The following is a 19156-nucleotide window of genomic DNA, read 5'->3' as shown; positions in this document are numbered from 1 at the left end:
TTGCAACAAATACTCAGTTTCTTGGTGATGCAGTATTAAACTTTGATAGCTTGAATTTTAAATTTGGTCATCTTAAGAATGATCACAAAGGTTTTTTTTTGTTGTTGTTTTTGTTTTTCATTATCTACAGAGATTTTAACCAAAGTTACACCGTAACACACAAACGCTGTCTTGTCTTTAAGGCACAACACATCAGTATGAACATTCTGTTTGCCAAACTTAAAAAAGAGACATTATTAGACTCCCATTGCCCACCCCCTTCCCTCCCCAAAAAATGAAAGAAAAATTGCATCCACTTGCAAAGTCAGCTGCTAATAAAGTCACAGTAAATTATTTTCATCAATAATTTACACAAATTACAGGTCTAGATAGGATTGTCCTTATACAGTCTGAGTGCATTCCAATTCAGATTTTCTGGGCTAGGTAGGCTAAAGTCAGATTCAAACCTCAGGACTGAGAATATCTCCCATTTTGAGGAATGTTGTTGAACACCACCTTGTCGGACGGAGCCTGTGTTGGCGTTCTGCCAGGGTCAGCGTTCTTTGCTAAAGCTGTTAATTCCAGTGAGGACTCACTCGGTGTGTACCAGCAACCTCCACAGATTTTTTTTTTTAAACCATTAAAGTGTTGTAAATATAAGACCATAGAGCTTCCTTTCTGTAGCGCTAAAGTTTAATTCCATTCAGCAATCTGAATTCTTCATTCTGGAATTTTCTTTCCAAATATGATTTCATCCTTTAAGACAATTTATATGTGTAAAGCCAGAGGCATTGAATCACACATAAAAATTCAGTGTACTTTGAAATTAAAAAAAAAAAAAAATGGATCTCCAGCTAGAGAACACAGTTACAAATACTCTAATTCCAGTGCTTGATGAAGAGCCAAGAGGTCTGAGTGACTTGATATCCTCCAAAAGGGCATGTTGTGCTGTGTATTGACAGAGGCAGGGACAGAGGAGAGAAGGGGAAGGAATGGAGAGAAATCATAACTATCGTCTCAATAAAGCAGCAATAAACACCAAGACCTGTGGTTCACCCATATTCAAGGGAGGGAACTTAAAGGAGGCAGGATCGTATTTGAAGCCTTGGTAGCATCCATATTATAGTGTCAAAATACTAGAGAAATAGATCTGAACTGGATTTTAGTGTTTATAAAAGCAAATACTCAGATTTCTTAGGTAGTTTAGTATTTATTCTGGAAAAGCATGACCAACATCAGCATCTGGGGAAGCAAGTTGAGCATGAAAAGCCTCCATGACTGATAGAAAGCAATTTTTAACCACAACACTCCTTAGAGTTAGAAACAATATTTTTTAAAAATTATAAACTTCCTATGTCTAAGGCTTTTAGTCTATATGAGAGGAAGAAGGTGAATTTCTATGTAAAAAATAATTTGAAGCTGGACTGTAGAAGGTAGAAAACAATGTGGGGATGATCGACCTTGTTCCTTGTCTGGCGTAAGTAATAAGCCAGTAGCACGGACTTATTTCACTGGTATGGGACTGAAAGGAAGAACTCCAGCATCCATTCACAATAGGGACGATATATATTAAAGGGGACAGAAACGACCTCTTGTGGGGAAATATTCTTAGACATTACAATGGTTTGAGCCCCTCCAAAGATATACCAGGATATAGAATTTGTGTGTAAGTTTCGTGAAAAATTGTGATTCCAAAAAACTGTCTAAAAATACTCCATTATGGACAATAATGAAAAAAAGAAATAATGCATGGTAGCAATTAAAACCAAAGCATTATTTGTAATTTTTGCTGATGGTATCTTGTAGAATATATATGTATAGAATACATATACATATAAATGTATTATACATATATATAATGGAGATATATATATATATATATATGTATGTATAACATGGAAAATGTATTATAAAGGTTAAACATTAAAATAATAATCACTATTGTTATGATTCTTTGCTGTCCAATATGGTAGCCAGTAGCCCCATATATCTGTTGAGTACTTGAACTGTGACAAGTCCTGTTCTAAATGCATACTGAATTTCAGAGACTTAGAATGTAAACATCACATTAGTAACTAGTGTTTTTATTAGGTGTTGAGACAGTAACATTTTAACATACTGGGTTAAAGTATATTACTAAAATCAATTCTCCCTCTTATTTTTTTTAAAGCAACTTCCAGAAAACTTGCAATTATAATAATGGCTCACATTATATATTTCTATAGGGGGCTGTGGTTATACATTAGTTCTTAACCTTTGAAATCTCTTCTTAAATTTGCAAGAGAAAACATGTTTCTAGGTCCATTTAAAGCACAGAAATTCACCTAGAAGTAACCTTTTTTTTCTCATTCAGCTCAGATCTATTTATAATAACAAAATAGTACATTGTATTTCTGCGCATGCGATTATAGCCACATCCAAAGTAAAGCATGCATTCTGGATACTAGAGGAACCAGCCACCTGTGTTTCCAAACAGAACCCATAAGCTTTCACCATCACCAAAACTGTACCTACATAAACAACCATTTGGAAATAGCATTCTAACAAGGTTCTCTTCCAATTGGAGTCACGACTTTTTCTCCTGAAGTTTCAGGTATAAAGCAGAGGGTGTAACAACTGAAGAGCCAAGTCCTGTTTTCACATGGTGGATAAGTGGTGTAGACTTTATAGATTTTCAGTTTCAGGCATATAATGTTTCTGGTTTGGAAAAGTGAATTTATATTGCCCTGACCTAGGTATGTGTGAATTTCACATAGTCTTGTACAAGACATGCAAAATGTTTTGCTGCGTTTGTGCTTTGACTACTTGTTGTGGGTCATGATGGTGCCAATATGAAAAACAGCAGGACTCTAGACATGGACAAACTCCAAAAGATACTTCGACTGTGTGCCACTGGAAGGCTTTTTAGAAGCAGCTGGCAATGAAAGTTGGGTTTCTTGAGGCTGCATCTCTGGCCTTATACAGAATGTCCTAGGAGTCAGTGTGCTGTCTTGTGTCACTGATGCTGCCAACAATTACAACCAAGACTCTATGGGAGTCAAAGCCTATGCCAGTTCTCTTAGTGTTAATGGAAAAGCATGGAATTTTTCAATTATGGCTTCCAATACTTCACTAAACCTTCTAAAACAGAAGCTCATTCTCTTTCTTCACTTTGCTTGATTTGAATGATCTACAAACCAAAGTCATTTCTTTCACCTTTCTAGTATAGCTAAACTTTTCTTATAATTTCTTTTATTTATTTATTTAGGAAAACAGAAATCAGGTAAACCCTTGAGCACACTGCAAGTGGTTAGTGAGGGCTTCACTGGATGACTTGAGATCTCCTTAGGATAAGGACAACATTCTTTCTATGTACGACAATATAAGCTGATATGTCTCTGTTTAAAAATAGCAAGCATCAGGGCGCCTGGGTGGCTCAGTGGGTTAAGCCTCTGCCTTCGGCTCAGGTTATGATCGTGGGGTCCTGGGATCGAGCCCTGCATTGGGCTCTCTGCTCAGCAGACAGCCTGCTTCCCCCCTCTCTCTGCCTGCCTCTCTGCCTACTTGTGATCTCTGTCTGTCAAATAAATAAATAAAATCTTTTAAAAAAAATAGCAATCATTGTTTTGCTTTATTTTACAAATTATATGATTTTTTATCCTGGCTGGATGATATTTTGGGACCATTCAGTAAAGGAAGCATTCGATCTCAGTGTTGTGTCAACTGATAGTTTGGTTCCTAGGACTAATCCCCGGTATCATTCCTCTTTTGATCTTGGGCCAACCATTTAACGGTTTTTAACTACCTTAATTTCTTCTTCAGAAATATGGACCAGATGAAAAGGCTTATTTAAATACCTAGGGCCTACGAGATTTTCTGAATAGGTTCAATGCCAGCTGCTTGGCTTCAGTCAAATGCTAGCAGCTAGCTGAAACAGACAACACCCTTCTAGAAGACATAGGCGTACTGCCTCTAAGTCTCTATGACAAGTTGGCACCAAAGGACCTGGATAATACATGTCATTCCGATAGCATTTACTAAATTCTCTAGCAACAGTGTTTTCCTTCAGCTACTAAATCTTTCCTTATCATTTATATGGAACACACTTACTACAAGGCACTCACAAGGACCATTGGCATAAAGATGGGTGAGCAAGAGGGTAAGAACAGAGCCACTTATATGATTTCTATGGAGCTCATTAAAGCTATCAGGTTAAGCTTCATGTGTTTAAAAATGGTTATTTTCCCCCACCTTTCTCAAAAATCACCATATCTGTGTGCATTATACTTACACACGCAGGCACGCACAAATAAATCTGACTAAATTTTTATACATTTCCTTTCAAATTTCAGGCAAAAAGTGCTAGACTCCAAATGGTTTCTTTGAATGTAAGTATTAACCTTCTCATGCTCTTACAGATTTGCAGCTACACATTTAAGTCATTTGTCAAGCTGCCATTGGGCCAAACTACAGGAATGCAAACACAAAAGCTTGCATCAGAAGTATCACACCAACATTGTTTGAGACAGGTTACCTTTTTTGCTGCCTGTTCTTCTTCTACACCATCCCCAATTACAACATACACTACTTTTCTGCCAAACCTTTGCATTATTCGTTCAAAGCAACTTTCTTTTCCTGGAAGATAAACGAGATAAAGTTCAGAGTGAAGTTACCTGGTTAGCGGCATGCTCCTCATCTCGGCCATCTCCAATCACAACATAAGTTATGTTAGTGCCAAATCTGGACACTATACGCTCAAAACAGCTTTCCTTGCCTGAAAAACAATGCACTGCTTATTCTTCCAGCCATTGCATTCATTAACCTAAAGATTCATAAAGTGTTAGATTAATTTTTCTTGAACATCCATCACTTAGACTAGCTTGCAACCTCTGGCTTTATGAAATCAACAAATAGGTTTGAAAAATATAAGTCTTTCTTTACTTGAGACAGAGTATTAGGCAAACGTGCTTCACACTCCAAAAAAGTCAGTAGGGTTAAACATTGACCCAGAGAAAATGTTAGCATCTTTTACACCACCAAAAGAATGCTGGAACAACTTTACAAGCAACCGTGAGTTTTAACATTTTTTTGTTTAATTCTGTGTATCCATTTTATCTAGTTGAAGTAGTATAGACAAGTCAGCTAGCAATATTATTATTGTAAAAAAAACTGAAGGTTCGTCTGTAAGGAAAGAGGAAATACTAAGATGTGCATTTACCTTGATAAACAACTCCTTTCTTCAAGTGGCTGGGAGCTAGTCTGCTCAGATTAATTGTACTAAGGGAGTTGTTTGGATCACAGAACTGCTGGCACCTGTCTCCTCTGACTGCACTACGGGAATAACATGGTGGAATTTCTACATGTTCTTCGTTTTAGAATACTGGCACAATTCTCTGAATTTCACTCCCACAATGTTCATGTGGTCATGGCTATTTTTGCATTTTTTTTTTTCCTAATCTGATAGTTCAGAACTCCAAAAAAAAAAAAATACTAGCTTAAAGGGAAAAATAAAAATGATTGTTTTTTCAGATTAAATATAAGGAACAATTTGGTCAGTAAAAAAAAAATAATAATCTTGTCCCAGCTAGAAGACACATTTATCCTGGTGTGAAATGATTTCACCTGTCAAAATGCAAAATAAAGTGAGCTAGGTTAAGCCTGCTAGCATGAATACATACATTTCTGTAACGAATGAGTGGGCCTGGCATCAGGGCTCTGAGCTGCGGTGCGTATGACAATGTGGAATTTACATTACGAAAGCTTATAAAGGCTCTCTTTAATTCTACTCCTCAAACAGCTGCAACCAGGGGCTCTTTTTAGCTGGTGCCAATACAGAAACTCTGAGAGACCTAGCGCAGGTTATTTTTGGTTGGGGATTTTGGGATTCTGAGCTCTTGTCAAGGTGCCAGCACCTAAGTTTGCTGACCTGCGGGGTACATTATACAACCTACTTCCCCAGGCATTTCCTTGACAAGACAGTGCCATACGGACACTGTTTTCTTTTAACTCTTTCAGGACGGCGGAGGTTAGGAAGCTCAGCTTTTGAAAGATGATTAGAGACATAGTCTCTTTAAATCAAAGATGGCTCCAAAGACAGATAGTAAGCAAATAAACAAAGCCGTAGTTCTCTGATTACTGTGGAACATTGTTGAAAATGTGGATTTCCAGCCATTCGTGAGTTATAATTTGTGAGATATTTTTTTCCTGGAATTAAGGATGTTATTTCCATCCACCTGGCACTTCCCTGTAATGCCAGCATCGTATTTTTATCTTAGATCTAGATTACTGCATCTGCAAAGATGAAATACCATATACCATCCTAACTAAGATATTCAGTACCATGGCCAAAGACACTCTGTTATTTAGAAAACAGGGGCTGCAATGAAAGACAAATATAAAGACATAAATAAGTATACTTATTTATGTATAAATAAATAAGTCCTAATAATGTCCTAATATTGACTTCAGAATTTCACTAGGAAACAGTTTTCATACACTTTGCACGTGTACAATGGGTTACAGGCTGCTTTATTATCTGAGCTCTGCTCAAATTTGCTTGATATTTTTGTAGCAAAACCGATAAAAGAGGGAATCATGCAGAGAGACATACCGAGAACAGCCTCCAAGACACAGAAGTGAACACATTTCATACAGAGTTAGAAAGGATTTTCTTACCTATTTTAGTTGCACTGTAAATATTCTCAATGGGGAAAGCACCTCCTAAACTATAGAGGAGAACCTTCGCAAGTGCTGGGATCAGTTGGGTTGTCGTGACCAAGACATTTACGCAGTTACTCCTAAGACAGGGAGGAAATAGGCAGAGTTGTTTTCTAATTCTAAATAATTTCTAATGGTGCAGGTTGTAAATGGTCACTGTGGTCTTTCGATTCCATGATAAATGGGCCCTGATAACCTAACCTTTAAACGTCAACAGTTATTTATGGACTGTCTGCTACCCGGCAGGCACCATGACAGGGGTTAGGAATACATCCCAAAATGGAGGACATGGAGGAAGACAGGCAAAAAGAGGTCACGTGTGGATGACATTTTGTCCCCGCCCCCCCCCCCCCCCAGATCACAAGAGAGATAGGAGAGAGGGAAGGAAATAAGACACCTGCAATATGAAATGTGTTCTATAATAAAGATCTCCTCCGGCTTCTGTGGGACCTCAGAGAAGTACACCTGCCTTAGCCAGTGGCAATTACGGGAAGGTTAACAGAGGGAGAGTGTAGCTCAAAGCTTCACAGGTACCAGATGAAGTGTTTTTTAGGGTAAGAGTCTATGTCCCGGGCTTAGAAGAAAAGTAGTAGACATGGGCAGAAAGAAGGTTATAGGATGGGTAAAAGGTGTTTTTGGATTTTGTGCGAGAAACAGTCCAGCGTTCTAAATCAAGGGGCTGAGAGATGGGGATTCTGAATAAGTAAGAATGGAGAGGACCCTTATTTAATCCAGAAAAGGTGAATCCCCGAATCTCCTTCTTAACAACAACAAAGAGCAAACTGCATTTAATGGGCCCAGTTTTAATCCATCTACAAAGGCTCTACTCTCTGAGAGTGACAGTGTCCCAATTTGTAACTTACAGCTGTTTCTTTCATGGTAATATTTCAGGGAGATAAAGGAAACACTAAGAGAGTAGGAACTGTGAGGCAGAGATCTGGAAAGAATGGACTGTGGTCCTTCCTTCTTGATTATGTAGAAATTGAGCCTTCCTGCTCAATTGAGGAGTTCAAACCACACACATCAAATTGGGACTCAGGAAGCATACAGGGAAGGGGCTTTCTCTATTGGCATTTTGTAGCACGAGCCTTGAATACAGATTAGTGAGAACCCCCAAAATATTCTCGAGAAGTCTCTAGATTGATTTTCAGAAACTTGGTTAGAATTTAGAAGATAGAAGACCAAGTTGGGTGCCAACTTTTCATGGTATGTATATGCTTATCCCCCAGTACATGTAATATTATGTTTATATTTTTAGACATATCCTCTGTCAAGAAAAACTGCAATTTGTCCCAAGAACAATTATAAAACCTGTATAATTACAGGTTTTTAAAACATTTTCATTTCTAAATTATTTCCATAGATAACCTGATTTTATAATGGGAGCTCTGACTTCTGGAAGCATGTGATGAGGTTCTCACTTATATGGGATGAAGAAACAAAGCCTTCCAGAGGTAGAAGTTTAATAAGTATCACCAATGGAAACCTTAATGCTGCCAATAAGGCATTAGAGACCTAGAAAGTGATTTGCCTGTTATTGGACAGAAACTATCCAAATAATGGCAGATTATTTAGCATAATACATAAACACATAACTGTAGTCAAGTAATGTTTTGGAATCTAGCTTTGCCACTGAGACAGTGATATTTGGAGTTATTTCTTTTCCAAGTTAGAAACCTCATATATACGTGTAAATTATAGACTTTAAAATTGCAAACATCGCATTTATCTAATATTCAATTTATAATGCAATTGTAACTTTTAATTACAAATATTGCATATATTTATAGGTTGCATGTATATACATTTGTGAAATATGGGAAAACATCAAGAACATGAAAAGCATCAATTATTTAGCTATCCAGAGAGCAGAGGGTAACTGCTCTCACCATTTTGTGTGTTTACTTTCAGGATTTGTTTGCATATAGATTTTCTCATTAGTACCATACTATATATATAATTTCTTCTACATTTTTTGCTTGTTTGTATCATGAGCCTATTTATTTATGTCATACTCTCTATTAGTCCTTCTTTCCCAACAAAATATAATGTGTGAAAACCACTTGTAGTTGTGGGGTCATTTTTTTTTTTTTTTTTAAGTTAGCTCACTGAAGATGATTTGCTTTCTAAACATTATATTAAAATGTCTTACATAGAAAAATTTCCTACACATTTGGTTATGACCTTTGACTATATTCACAGGAGAAGAATTAGAGCTGGAAGGTGCAAACTTAGCTAAAGGCTCAGAAACGTAATTCAGCCATGTTTTGTATAAGCTTCCGTTCTCCTGACATCTTGGACATTTTATAAGGACCAGTAGGGTCCTACATGTGGATGACTTAGCAAATTTCACAGCACTTAAGTCTCTAATGTGTAATGACTTATTTTTCCCCTTCTTCTCTTTGTCATATTTTTATTTCTTAAAAGTCACATACCTATGTAGTTGCTTTAAAACCATGTGTATAATAATAATAATCTCTTTCTATTATGGGTAACACATATATGATCTACATAACACTGTAAGAACCTTTGGTTTTTAAGCATCTAAGAGAACTCTTTTAAAAAGAGTGAAAGCCGCTGACTTCCTCCTCAGAGAAATGCACATTCTACGACATTTTATGCACAATTTCAGACACTTAGAAGTCCTCTCATCCTAGCTTCCTTGACCTTTTGTCTCCATATCCCTAGTTACAGATCACAACCCAGCAAGTCCCATTTTAAAACAGCTTCAGTTGTGAGACAGTTCTTCCTCCCATAGAGCCAGAACATTCCTTCCTAGGCTTCCCACTCATCCATCCTAATTTTCTCCTTTACAGATCAGAGGGAAATGTAATTTATTTTCAGTCTAACATCTCATACCATTGAAATTGGTCATCTTGTCCCACATGGGACACTCCTTCAGATGAAACTCCTTGGTTCCTCCCTCCAACTGCCCCTTTCATGTGGTATCCTCAGCCTGAAACCCTTCTGGCCACTTTGTTGGACAAAAGATGTGTCAAATATGCCACAGCCCCCATTGGAATGTGGTGCCCAGAACAAGCCAAGTACTCTGGTCTGGCTTCCCCATCCTGACCCAGGAAACCTGCCACTTCCTTCCCACCTCTATCCACCCACTCATAGTTTTTGACATCAGTGTAGTTGCTGGTCACATGGCAGCTGGACGTCACATGCAGGATGGGACATATACATGCTAACTTCCGTATTCTATTCCTGGATTCTCCTTTTACCCCACCAAGATTTCTGTAACCCAGTTCAATCAGTCCAAATATGACCTCTTCTTCTGAATTTGTGCTACCACAGCTTGGCTATGCATGCTTTATCTGCCCTAACTAGCGATTGCTTTCTGGATTTATATTACTTCATGAACTAGCATTTAGGCACATGGCGTTCAACTAATTGTAAGTCTATTCAGTTCTATTATCTATGCTACTAAGGCAGTATTTCACTATTTAGTTCAAATGGTGCAAAGATTACAAGTTTTTCAAAGAGCTTCCACTAGCAACTTTCTTGCATTTAAATTATGCATATTATCTATAGTGGGCCCAAACACTTTAAACATGCAGTCTGTGTGTAAACTACTGTTTTATTTTTTTTTTTCATCATCTCCTGTACTTTGCCACCAACAGGGTGCTGTCATTTTTGTTGTTTTTCTTTTTCTTTTTCTTTTTTTTTTTTTTTTTTATTACTAGTCCTATGACCTTCCTGTGGAGATTATCAGTAGTTATGTAGAATGGAGGGTAAAGACAAGGGATCTCCTGGTTATTCTGGGAAGCAGCAACTCCCGTCTTCTGCCCCCCAAACACCTCCCCCGACACACATTGAAAATCACTTGCTTCAGTGAATTGTTAGGTCCCTAGAAATTCCAAAATACTCTAGTAATTAATGAATCTGTATATTTGTTGTACTATTACAACCACATCTTCAATACAATAAATACAGAAACTGAAATAATACCACTTACCTAGTACTAATAATTGATAAAGATTTAAGTGCGTTGGTTAGCCAGGAGTCTGTGAGACCTTCGATCTCTGCCCTTAACTGTAACCATGCATCTCTCTTGGCAGGGCCAAGGAGTCCTGCAACCAAAAACCAAGGCAGAATCAAGAGATGAAAAATTTCAGGAATACCTAGTTTGCTCCCCCTTCTGTCTAGTAGAGATCATATCAGAAACAGGGAGAGACTGATTTGTATCAATAGTGATCTTTCACTTAGGAACTGGTGATCCATTCATTCATTCAAACATTCACTGAACAGCTTCGAGATTTCTGGTCCCGGGCCAAACAGTGGGGATGTAACAATGAAAGAATGGGTCCCAGCCTCTGCTCTCACTGAACCCAGAATGTGGCACCGTGGACACAATCACCTGAGGGGCTTCGACCACACCTGTGCCGGGGTCCCACCCCGAAAGATGGGATATAGATAGGTCTGGGGAGGAAACCGGGGTCGAACTGCCGAGGGATACGAATCTCAAACACTCTGGCTGTCTGAAAATGTTTTACTTCTTAACAACCACAATCGTTACCACTTTCCATGGACGTTATCATACGTAGCTACGAGCACCAAAGCTATCACTAATACTGTGCGTTTGAAAAAGAATTGTGTTTAAAATTCTGAAGCATGTGATACAAGTTATAAACAATGGTTAAAACTGCACTGATGTTGGGCTAAGAAAACAAGAAGGCATACTAATTGTTTTATTTAAAAAGCCCTTGCTTATGGGGCGTCTGGGTGGCTTAGTCCGTTGAGCGTCCGACTCTTGAACCCAGCTCAGATCCTTATCTCAGGGTTGTGAGATTGAGCCCCACGTCAGGCTCCACACTTGACATGGAGCTTAGTGAATAATAAGTAAATAAATAAATAACCCTTGTTTTATGATAGAACAAGATCATGCAAATCTGCTAAAAAGAAGTTTCTGATTTAAGTCGTATTTTAGAAAATTAGGAGCACATATACAGATGGATGATTTATCATAATGTATAATTTCTGGCAGCTCTCATTTGTCCTTACTTCAAAAAAGGGATGCTAACAGAGCATAGAAAATGGACTTGCATGTCAGCACTTCAACTTTTAAAGCTATAATATTATTTATTAGTAATCTTAGTTTTTATATAACTTTAATACCCTTCATGAGGGAAACAATGCCTATCTAAATAAAAATTACTTCAGATTTCTCAAGGGGACATTTAGTGTAAAATTAAACATGTTACCCACAATGGAATTTAAACAGAATATCTGTTTGTCTGATTTTGTGAATGTCTCATCTACAGCAGTAGAGTGTATTTGGAAACTGGAGTTGTCTGTCCTGCAGGAGCCTATTTCTCCTTTGGAAATGAAGATCTCCTTTGGAAATGAAGATTTCTCAGATCCCTTTTTGGTTCTAACAACCATAGTAATAACATTGCTATTGCTTATGGTTCTACATTTTTTTCAATGATTTTATTTATTCATTTGAGAGAGAGAGACATGTGTGTGCACACAAGAAGAGGGAGAAGAAGGACACTTCCCACTGAGCAGTGAGTGCAACTCGGGGCTTGATCCCAGGACCCTGGGGTCATGACCTGAGCGGAAGGCAGACGCTTAACCGACTGAGCCACCCATGTACCCCTTTATGTTTTTTGTTCTTTTGAGCTACAGAGTGTCTACTTAGTATCTATGATGTGCCTTAAGGGTTATTAGACACTGAGAATACAAGATGAACAGACACACAGCCCCCCATATGTAATATATATATATACCATAGATGAAAACATTACTTACTATACTATGTTCTATGTATATTTATGTACATATGTATTGTATGCATAAGTATATTTAACTTATCATTCAATTTTAGATTCTGATTTTAAGCTCCTCATTCCTCCTTTAAAAAGAGAGAGAGAGAGAAACAAACAGAAAACTCTGAGAGAAAAATGTTATGTGACTTCATAGCTAATTTTAGGATCTTGCTGACCTAAAACTGATCCTAATAATAGAAACAGCCAAGGTTTATTTTATCAAGAAACGTATCCAGGATTTTAGTTTTGATGTCACAGGTTATGATACCACCTGTAACAAATGGATGAAGGTAAAACAGCTTAGATAAAACTTACAGAGTATCCGAACATTTGAAAACCATGATAATCACAGTTAATACTCTACATGGCAAAGACATATTGCCAGATAACCTGCAATTTTTAAAAAAAATAAAATAGACTTAAGTCATTGAAATAACATAAATCGCTGCTTATGTTTATTTTGGAAAGTATTCCAGAAAGGTAATGAGGACTAACCACTTCGCTTTAATGACTGGGATCTTTGCTTTCAGACAGGTTTCCCCGCTGCCTCAAGGAGTTCCCCTGTCAGGTTTACATGAATAGTGTCTGTACAAGAAGGGTACACTTTCCATGTCCTGCTGTGAATCTTGACCAAACATTTGGGTACAAAAAATTCCCAACTCCTTTGGCCAGAGCCGCCTGTTTTATTTTGTGATTACGTGTTTTCCCCCCACCAACGAAGACACTTAAAATTCCAACTCAGTGTAGTTCAGCAGGGGCTCTTGCTAATTTCTTTTCTAGTAGAGCAGTCTCTAACATGGAACACGGAACTACAATTCAGTGTCTACCTCTCTCTGCAGTATCTTTATTAGATTTAATGAGCCACACATACCTCCAACATTGTTCTTGTAGGTGTTATATAATTCTTTTACTCTTCTGTAACGAAAAGCCAACTTCCTCATCCAGTCAACCCCTCCTCTTACACCTGTTGGCAAACAAAGGTTTGCACTACTTGCAGCTGCATGGAAGCCATCAGTTGCAAAACTGTAGGTACTGCAACACCCAAAATACATTAAAAAGAAATAAAAGAAATAATTACAGGTGCAAAACTCCATAGCTGAATTTCTGTAGGAAAGAGCATACTGAAAGGCCTGGCTTACCTTAAGTCCTGCCCATTATCATCAGATGAAACATCATCTATATGAACTTGATCACATTCCTGTTAAAAACATTGGAAAAGTTATTTGTTTTTCAAACGATGCCTGTGTGGTATTTGGTTTTTCTGTCTTTCCATTTGATCAGGTCATGGCCAGAAGGTGGCAGCATTTGCCCATCTATCCTATTGCCAAGCGGGGGACAAGGCAGCATTTCTGTTTTAAATCCAGGAGAGTACCATAAAAAGGGGTCTGAAAACATATGGCATGTGGATTTCTTTAGAGCAGCTTAAAATTGTTTATTCTGAAAATTACGGATAATAAATGATTTTCTGAATTTTTATAAGAATGACTGGTTTTCACTTTCAGCCCTTTCTGTTGTGTATACAGTATGGAAACCAAGCTAATCTGAAGACATACAGAACTGTGTGGTTGAACCTCAGGTGATTACTATTATTTGCTATTTGTTGAGCAACTATGGATGGGCCCGATGATTATGGTGTCCTTTGAGATCTCTGGACTTCCTGCATTTTGCTGGGCCAGGGGTACCATGAAAAGACCATGCTGATGTTATTCTAAAAGTCCTGTTCTTTTAACACAGAAAAAAGCTAGATAACCATGGGAGTTGGTATCTTTTATTCCTTTTGTTCAAGTTTTGGAATCCTGACGCTGGAAAAGATACTTATGAATAAAAGGGAAATAATGAAGGTTTACTGTCTCCAATGTGCTACAAACTCAGAGGAGAGTAAACTTTAGGTACATATACACATACACTTGCCCTGACGGAAGTCACAGTGTTCTCAAATGGTCACTTTTCTAGATAAAAAGTAAACTCTTCTTTGTTGTTCTAAGGATCTTGTTACATCTTCAAATAATCTGTAAAGTTCTAGGAAATCGTATGTGATCTGAAGGGGTAATTTGGCTAGGGCATTTAAAATACCTAGTACTTCATAACTTCAGGGTAAGTATGTTTTAGCCTTTTGGACCTCGTTTTCTTTTTTTTTCTTTTTTTTTTTTTTTAAAGATTTTATTTATTTATTTGTCAGAAAGAGAGAGGAGTGAGAGTGAGCACAAGCAGACAGAGTGGCAGGCAGAGGCAGAGGGAGAAGCAGGCTCCTGGCTGAGCAAGGAGCCCGATGCGGGACTCGATCCCAGGACGCTGGGATCATGACCTGAGCCGAAGGCAGCCGCTTAACCAGCTGAGCCACCCAGGCGTCCCTGGACCTCGTTTTCTCTCCTCAAATTATTTCAGATACTCACAGATCCTGACTGTGTAACATAATGCTTACTCTTCAAAATCACTTTTTAAAAAATTATTAACTTTGACAAGAAGGTGCCTTACTAAACAAGGGCTCTTCAGCTACTGTTTATATTCATTATAGGACCTGGAAAGTATCTGGTGGTGAAGTATTTCATATCTCATCTCCAGCTTTCCGTGTCGAGTATATTACACCCTCTAATAGTCTGAGGGTGAACTAGCTGAGTTGGGCTTCTTTCAAAATGTAAAATAAAAAAGTAGCCCAGTCAATATAATTTTGAAACTTGAAAATCCAAGTAAATAAAGGTTCATATGATTTACATAAATCACACATAAATTAGTGATTTTTTTTTTCAGATTTTATTTATTTATTTGACAGAGAGAGATCACAAGTAGACAGAGAGGCAGGCAGAGAGAGAGAGGGAAGCAGGCTCCCTGCCGAGCAGAGAGCCCGATGTGGGCCTCCATCCCAGGACCCCGAGATCATGACCTGAGCTGAAGACAGCGGCTCAACCCACTGAGCCACCCAAGCGCCCCTAAATTAGTGATTTTAACATAAATGTCTACCAATACTCATAGGTAAGGAAGGGCTCCAAAAAGTTGATTTGACTGAAAGCTCCCTGAGGGGGGTGTTGGGCCACCTCCATATTACTCCCCACTCCCAGCCAAGGCACAATCTGGCACATGGTAATCTCTCATCAATTCTTTGTTGACTAAATGGCAGCTATCTAAACAAATGACAGTTCTCGACAAAATTACCACAATCATTTAAATTTTCTAATAAAAGTTGCAATTATATTAAAAATAGTACTCTACATGGTAAGGACCGTAAGAAGTTATTTTCATCAAGAGTGGAGGGGAGTTGGGGGAGAATGGGGTATCGGCCAAGGCTACAGGAGTCCGGGCGGGGCGTGCATTTGGAAAGGGTTTACCCCATTTTTGACTAAGCATGGGTGGAATGGAGTCCAGCCCGAACTTTAACCAAAGGAAGCACTAGGCTTCCAGAAAAATCTCAGGGAAAAGTACGGCAAGTAACAGTAGTGGCTACTGGATTGGGCTCTAAAGGAAAGGGTGGAGAGATTTAATCATTAGCATGAAAACTGGAAATAAACTCCCAGAATAGGGAGGCAACAAAGGGGTTCTAGACAAAAAGACTTATATCTTATTTAGAGATGGTGACATTCTCGGTAAGCATGAAGATGGAAGTAAATCATTATCAAAATGGCATCATGTGGGGGCACCGGGGTGGCTCAGTCATTAAGTGTCTGCCTTCAGCTCAGGTCATGATCCTGGAGTACTGGGATCTAGTCCCACAACAGTTCCCTGCTTGTCAGCGAGTCCGCTTCTCCTGCTGACCTCTCTCCTCACATGCTCTCACTCTCTCATTCTCTCTCTCAAATAATAAAGGAAAAAAAAAAATGGCATCATGTGAAGTTGTTCATTCCACTGAAGTTCTGAAATCTTTCATTATGTAAATAGTTTCCATCTCTCTCTTTTATTATAAACTACAATAAATAAAGAAATATCAAAAAAAAAGTGGGGGGAAATTCCTATGAACGACTCTGGTAATTAGAAGTTATTTCTAGATTTCATACCTTCTCATTCTGATTTGTAGAGAAATTCCTCTGACAGTTCAAGTATTAACTCACATGATTAATTTGTACGTTTTGCCCTTAAATTTATTTTTTACTCCTGAGGACATCAGTATATCAAACTTACTGGAGCATGAGCTCCATATTTGAAGTTATGTTTGAAATTTTTCCAAATGGAACTTCTCTTTAAATTTATGCCTAGTTAACTATGCTTGTTGACTCTGGACTCTGGCCTGAGGATTACAGTCCAGTGAAAGAAACCTGAACTTCAATCACTTACATTTTTAGAAGATTCAAAATAATTGTTCTTCAATTAGTTTTCACTCAGAGGAATTCTGCAAGTATTATTTTTGACCAAAACTTGAACTACTAAAAACAGTGTGATGCTTGGCTTCAACAAATTTCAGTATAAGGACTCAAATATTTGGACTAATTGCTACTAATCTTAAATTCTTTAATTTTGTCTTGCAAGGTGACCATAAAGTTGTCACTGATCTTTATCAGTTATAATCCACACAGCAGTCTTCTCTCACTTTCGTGAACCTGAACTCCCCAGTGCCTCCTTTTCTGGAAGTTATTCTAACTGAAACAACATTTTATTTCAACAGAGAGCATTCTCTTCTTCCGAGGAGTAGTGTCAGCATTTGCTTTCTCTGCAGTTGGGCAGGATGGGGGGAAGTGTCTATCAGGATTTAAATTTGTATCTTTTAAGGAATTATGTGAGAGCAGCTGCTACTACATATGTTACAGTATCTATTGAAGGATTTGAGTCTCAAATTAGATTTCTGGGTTAAGAAAAGGAACCCTGAGTGATTAAATACAGAAGAAAAAAATAGTAATAGGCTAACGCTGGAGTTACTCTCTTGAGGAATTTGCCTCTTTGTTTGCAGAAGCAGAAATAGCTCAATACCAGTTCTGCAGCCCATGAAAATCCGCTTACCAGAAGTTTACTGAAATAAAAAATGGGGAGAAAGTCAAGTTGACTTTCAAAATCAGATGTAGCAGGATCGTGGCTATAGACGTAACAGCACTGAATGACCCTGGAAGCTACTGTTTAGATTTTATTTTCATGCCTGTTTATCTCACTGAAGGCAATAGTAAGACTTTGAGTTTCCTTGGGCACTTCATCTGGACTTAACGTGCGCCTATGTCTTAACGTCTTTGGACTTAACGTGAGCATGCGTGTGCCGCACAGATGAGCGTTCAGTCAATATATAAGCAGATCTCAATCATTTCATTGATAAGATACTGTTGGATACTAAGTTGTAGTGCTTGAGTCAAATGGAATTTTTAATCACATTTTAAAACATAACTAAAAAGCTATAATCAGAAGAGAAAGTCAATACCAATATTTTCTCAGTTACTATTTTTACCAGAGACCCTGTTGAGCATTTTAAAAATATATTTTATATAGTACATAATCGAAGATAAAAATTCTTAAAGCCTCATAACTGACCATACTTTCACTTCCTCACTTTACCATTCTGTAAAAAGTTGGGTGGTAAATTTATTCCATCTGGCTTCTAATGTGCCACTATAAAGATAAAAGGTCATTTATTCCATTTATTTCTAGTAAAAAATAATTAATAAAATGAAATAAAATCTCTAAAATCTAAATAAAACCACATAATTTTTTTTTTTTTGGTCCTTTACAGGTTTAAAAGGATGAGTGATCTTATTATTTTCTTTAGAAAAATGAGACTCTTCCATTTTAACCAACAGAAAAACCAACCTAAAAGTTATTGCCATATATAAAAATTCAAGCTCCAAAAAAGATTAAAATGTGTTTTCTATTATAATGTATATACAAAGTCATTCTGTATGCTACACTACTAATAAGTAGCAGGATTAATTTAAATCAGGTTTTAGAGAGGTGATTATTTTTTCTTATTATCTGAAACTGGAAAACTTGCTGAGGAATACTGATCTTTCATATTGGCCATTAAAGAAAACAAATAAAACCTCTTTAAGCAGACAGTAATTTTATTATCCAGTAAAAACAGTGACTCACTGCAGAGAAAACACCACTACCAAAAAAAAAAAAAAAAAAAAAAAAAAAGACATTACCCAGATTTCCAGCACATACATTTATGGGATATACTAAAAAACAGAATTTTTACTCATGTCTCAAGTGCAGCTGAAACTGGTTTTAAGACCTTGTCAATTTTTAAAACTTATTCAAGATACTGACTAATTTGGCTTTTCTTGCTCACACCCTTCTGTTAATTTCAGCATGGTCTGGGGGCGAAGTATGAGCTCTGGAGCCAGAGAGACTCCAGAGTTTCAAATCCCAGTGTTGCCACTTAGCTACCAGATAACCTTAGACACAATTTTTATGCTTGTGGACCTACAGTTTCTCCTCTACAAAAATAATGTGATAAATAAATTTATTTCAAAGGTTATTATTCAATTAATGGGAAATCCAATATAAAATGTTCTGCACAAGATGGGATTTCTGCAATAATAATCTCCCTCTCCATTTATAATATGATTACAGATAAACACTTTTATTTCATTGTGAAACCATTGGGTAAAAGATAAATGTAAACATATCACTTAAAAAGTATTTCACTACAGCGGCTCTGGATTGAGAAGTACGTCTGCTCAGTGCCTAGCTACTCAATTACTTCAAACTTAACCATTTGAATGCCTGATCACCCAGATCATTAGAAGCCAGATCATATATACCTTATTACAGTATTTATTCAGTGGTCTTGACACTAT

The 19156-nt window shown here is 37.5% G+C and overlaps 1 protein-coding gene across 1 annotated transcript in view; it reads right to left on the bottom strand.

Moving 5' to 3' along the window:
- Positions 1-298: 298 nt before the first annotated feature.
- The window catches only part of EYA4 (EYA transcriptional coactivator and phosphatase 4), a gene marked incomplete at its 5' end in the record, with an annotated part of 67374 nt that continues 48516 nt past the window's right edge, over positions 299-19156 (bottom strand). The window contains 6 exons of the mRNA XM_059401572.1: positions 299-927; positions 4632-4732; positions 6634-6755; positions 10637-10751; positions 13321-13481; positions 13589-13647. Of these exons, the coding sequence (XP_059257555.1) occupies positions 847-927; positions 4632-4732; positions 6634-6755; positions 10637-10751; positions 13321-13481; positions 13589-13647 (639 nt within the window). The remainder of the gene's footprint in view (positions 928-4631; positions 4733-6633; positions 6756-10636; positions 10752-13320; positions 13482-13588; positions 13648-19156) is intronic.

The sequence above is a fragment of the Mustela nigripes genome, chromosome 5 (assembly GCF_022355385.1).
Source record: "Mustela nigripes isolate SB6536 chromosome 5, MUSNIG.SB6536, whole genome shotgun sequence".
Taxonomy (NCBI): domain Eukaryota; kingdom Metazoa; phylum Chordata; class Mammalia; order Carnivora; family Mustelidae; genus Mustela; species Mustela nigripes.
This window is presented reverse-complemented; position numbering and strand designations above follow the sequence as displayed.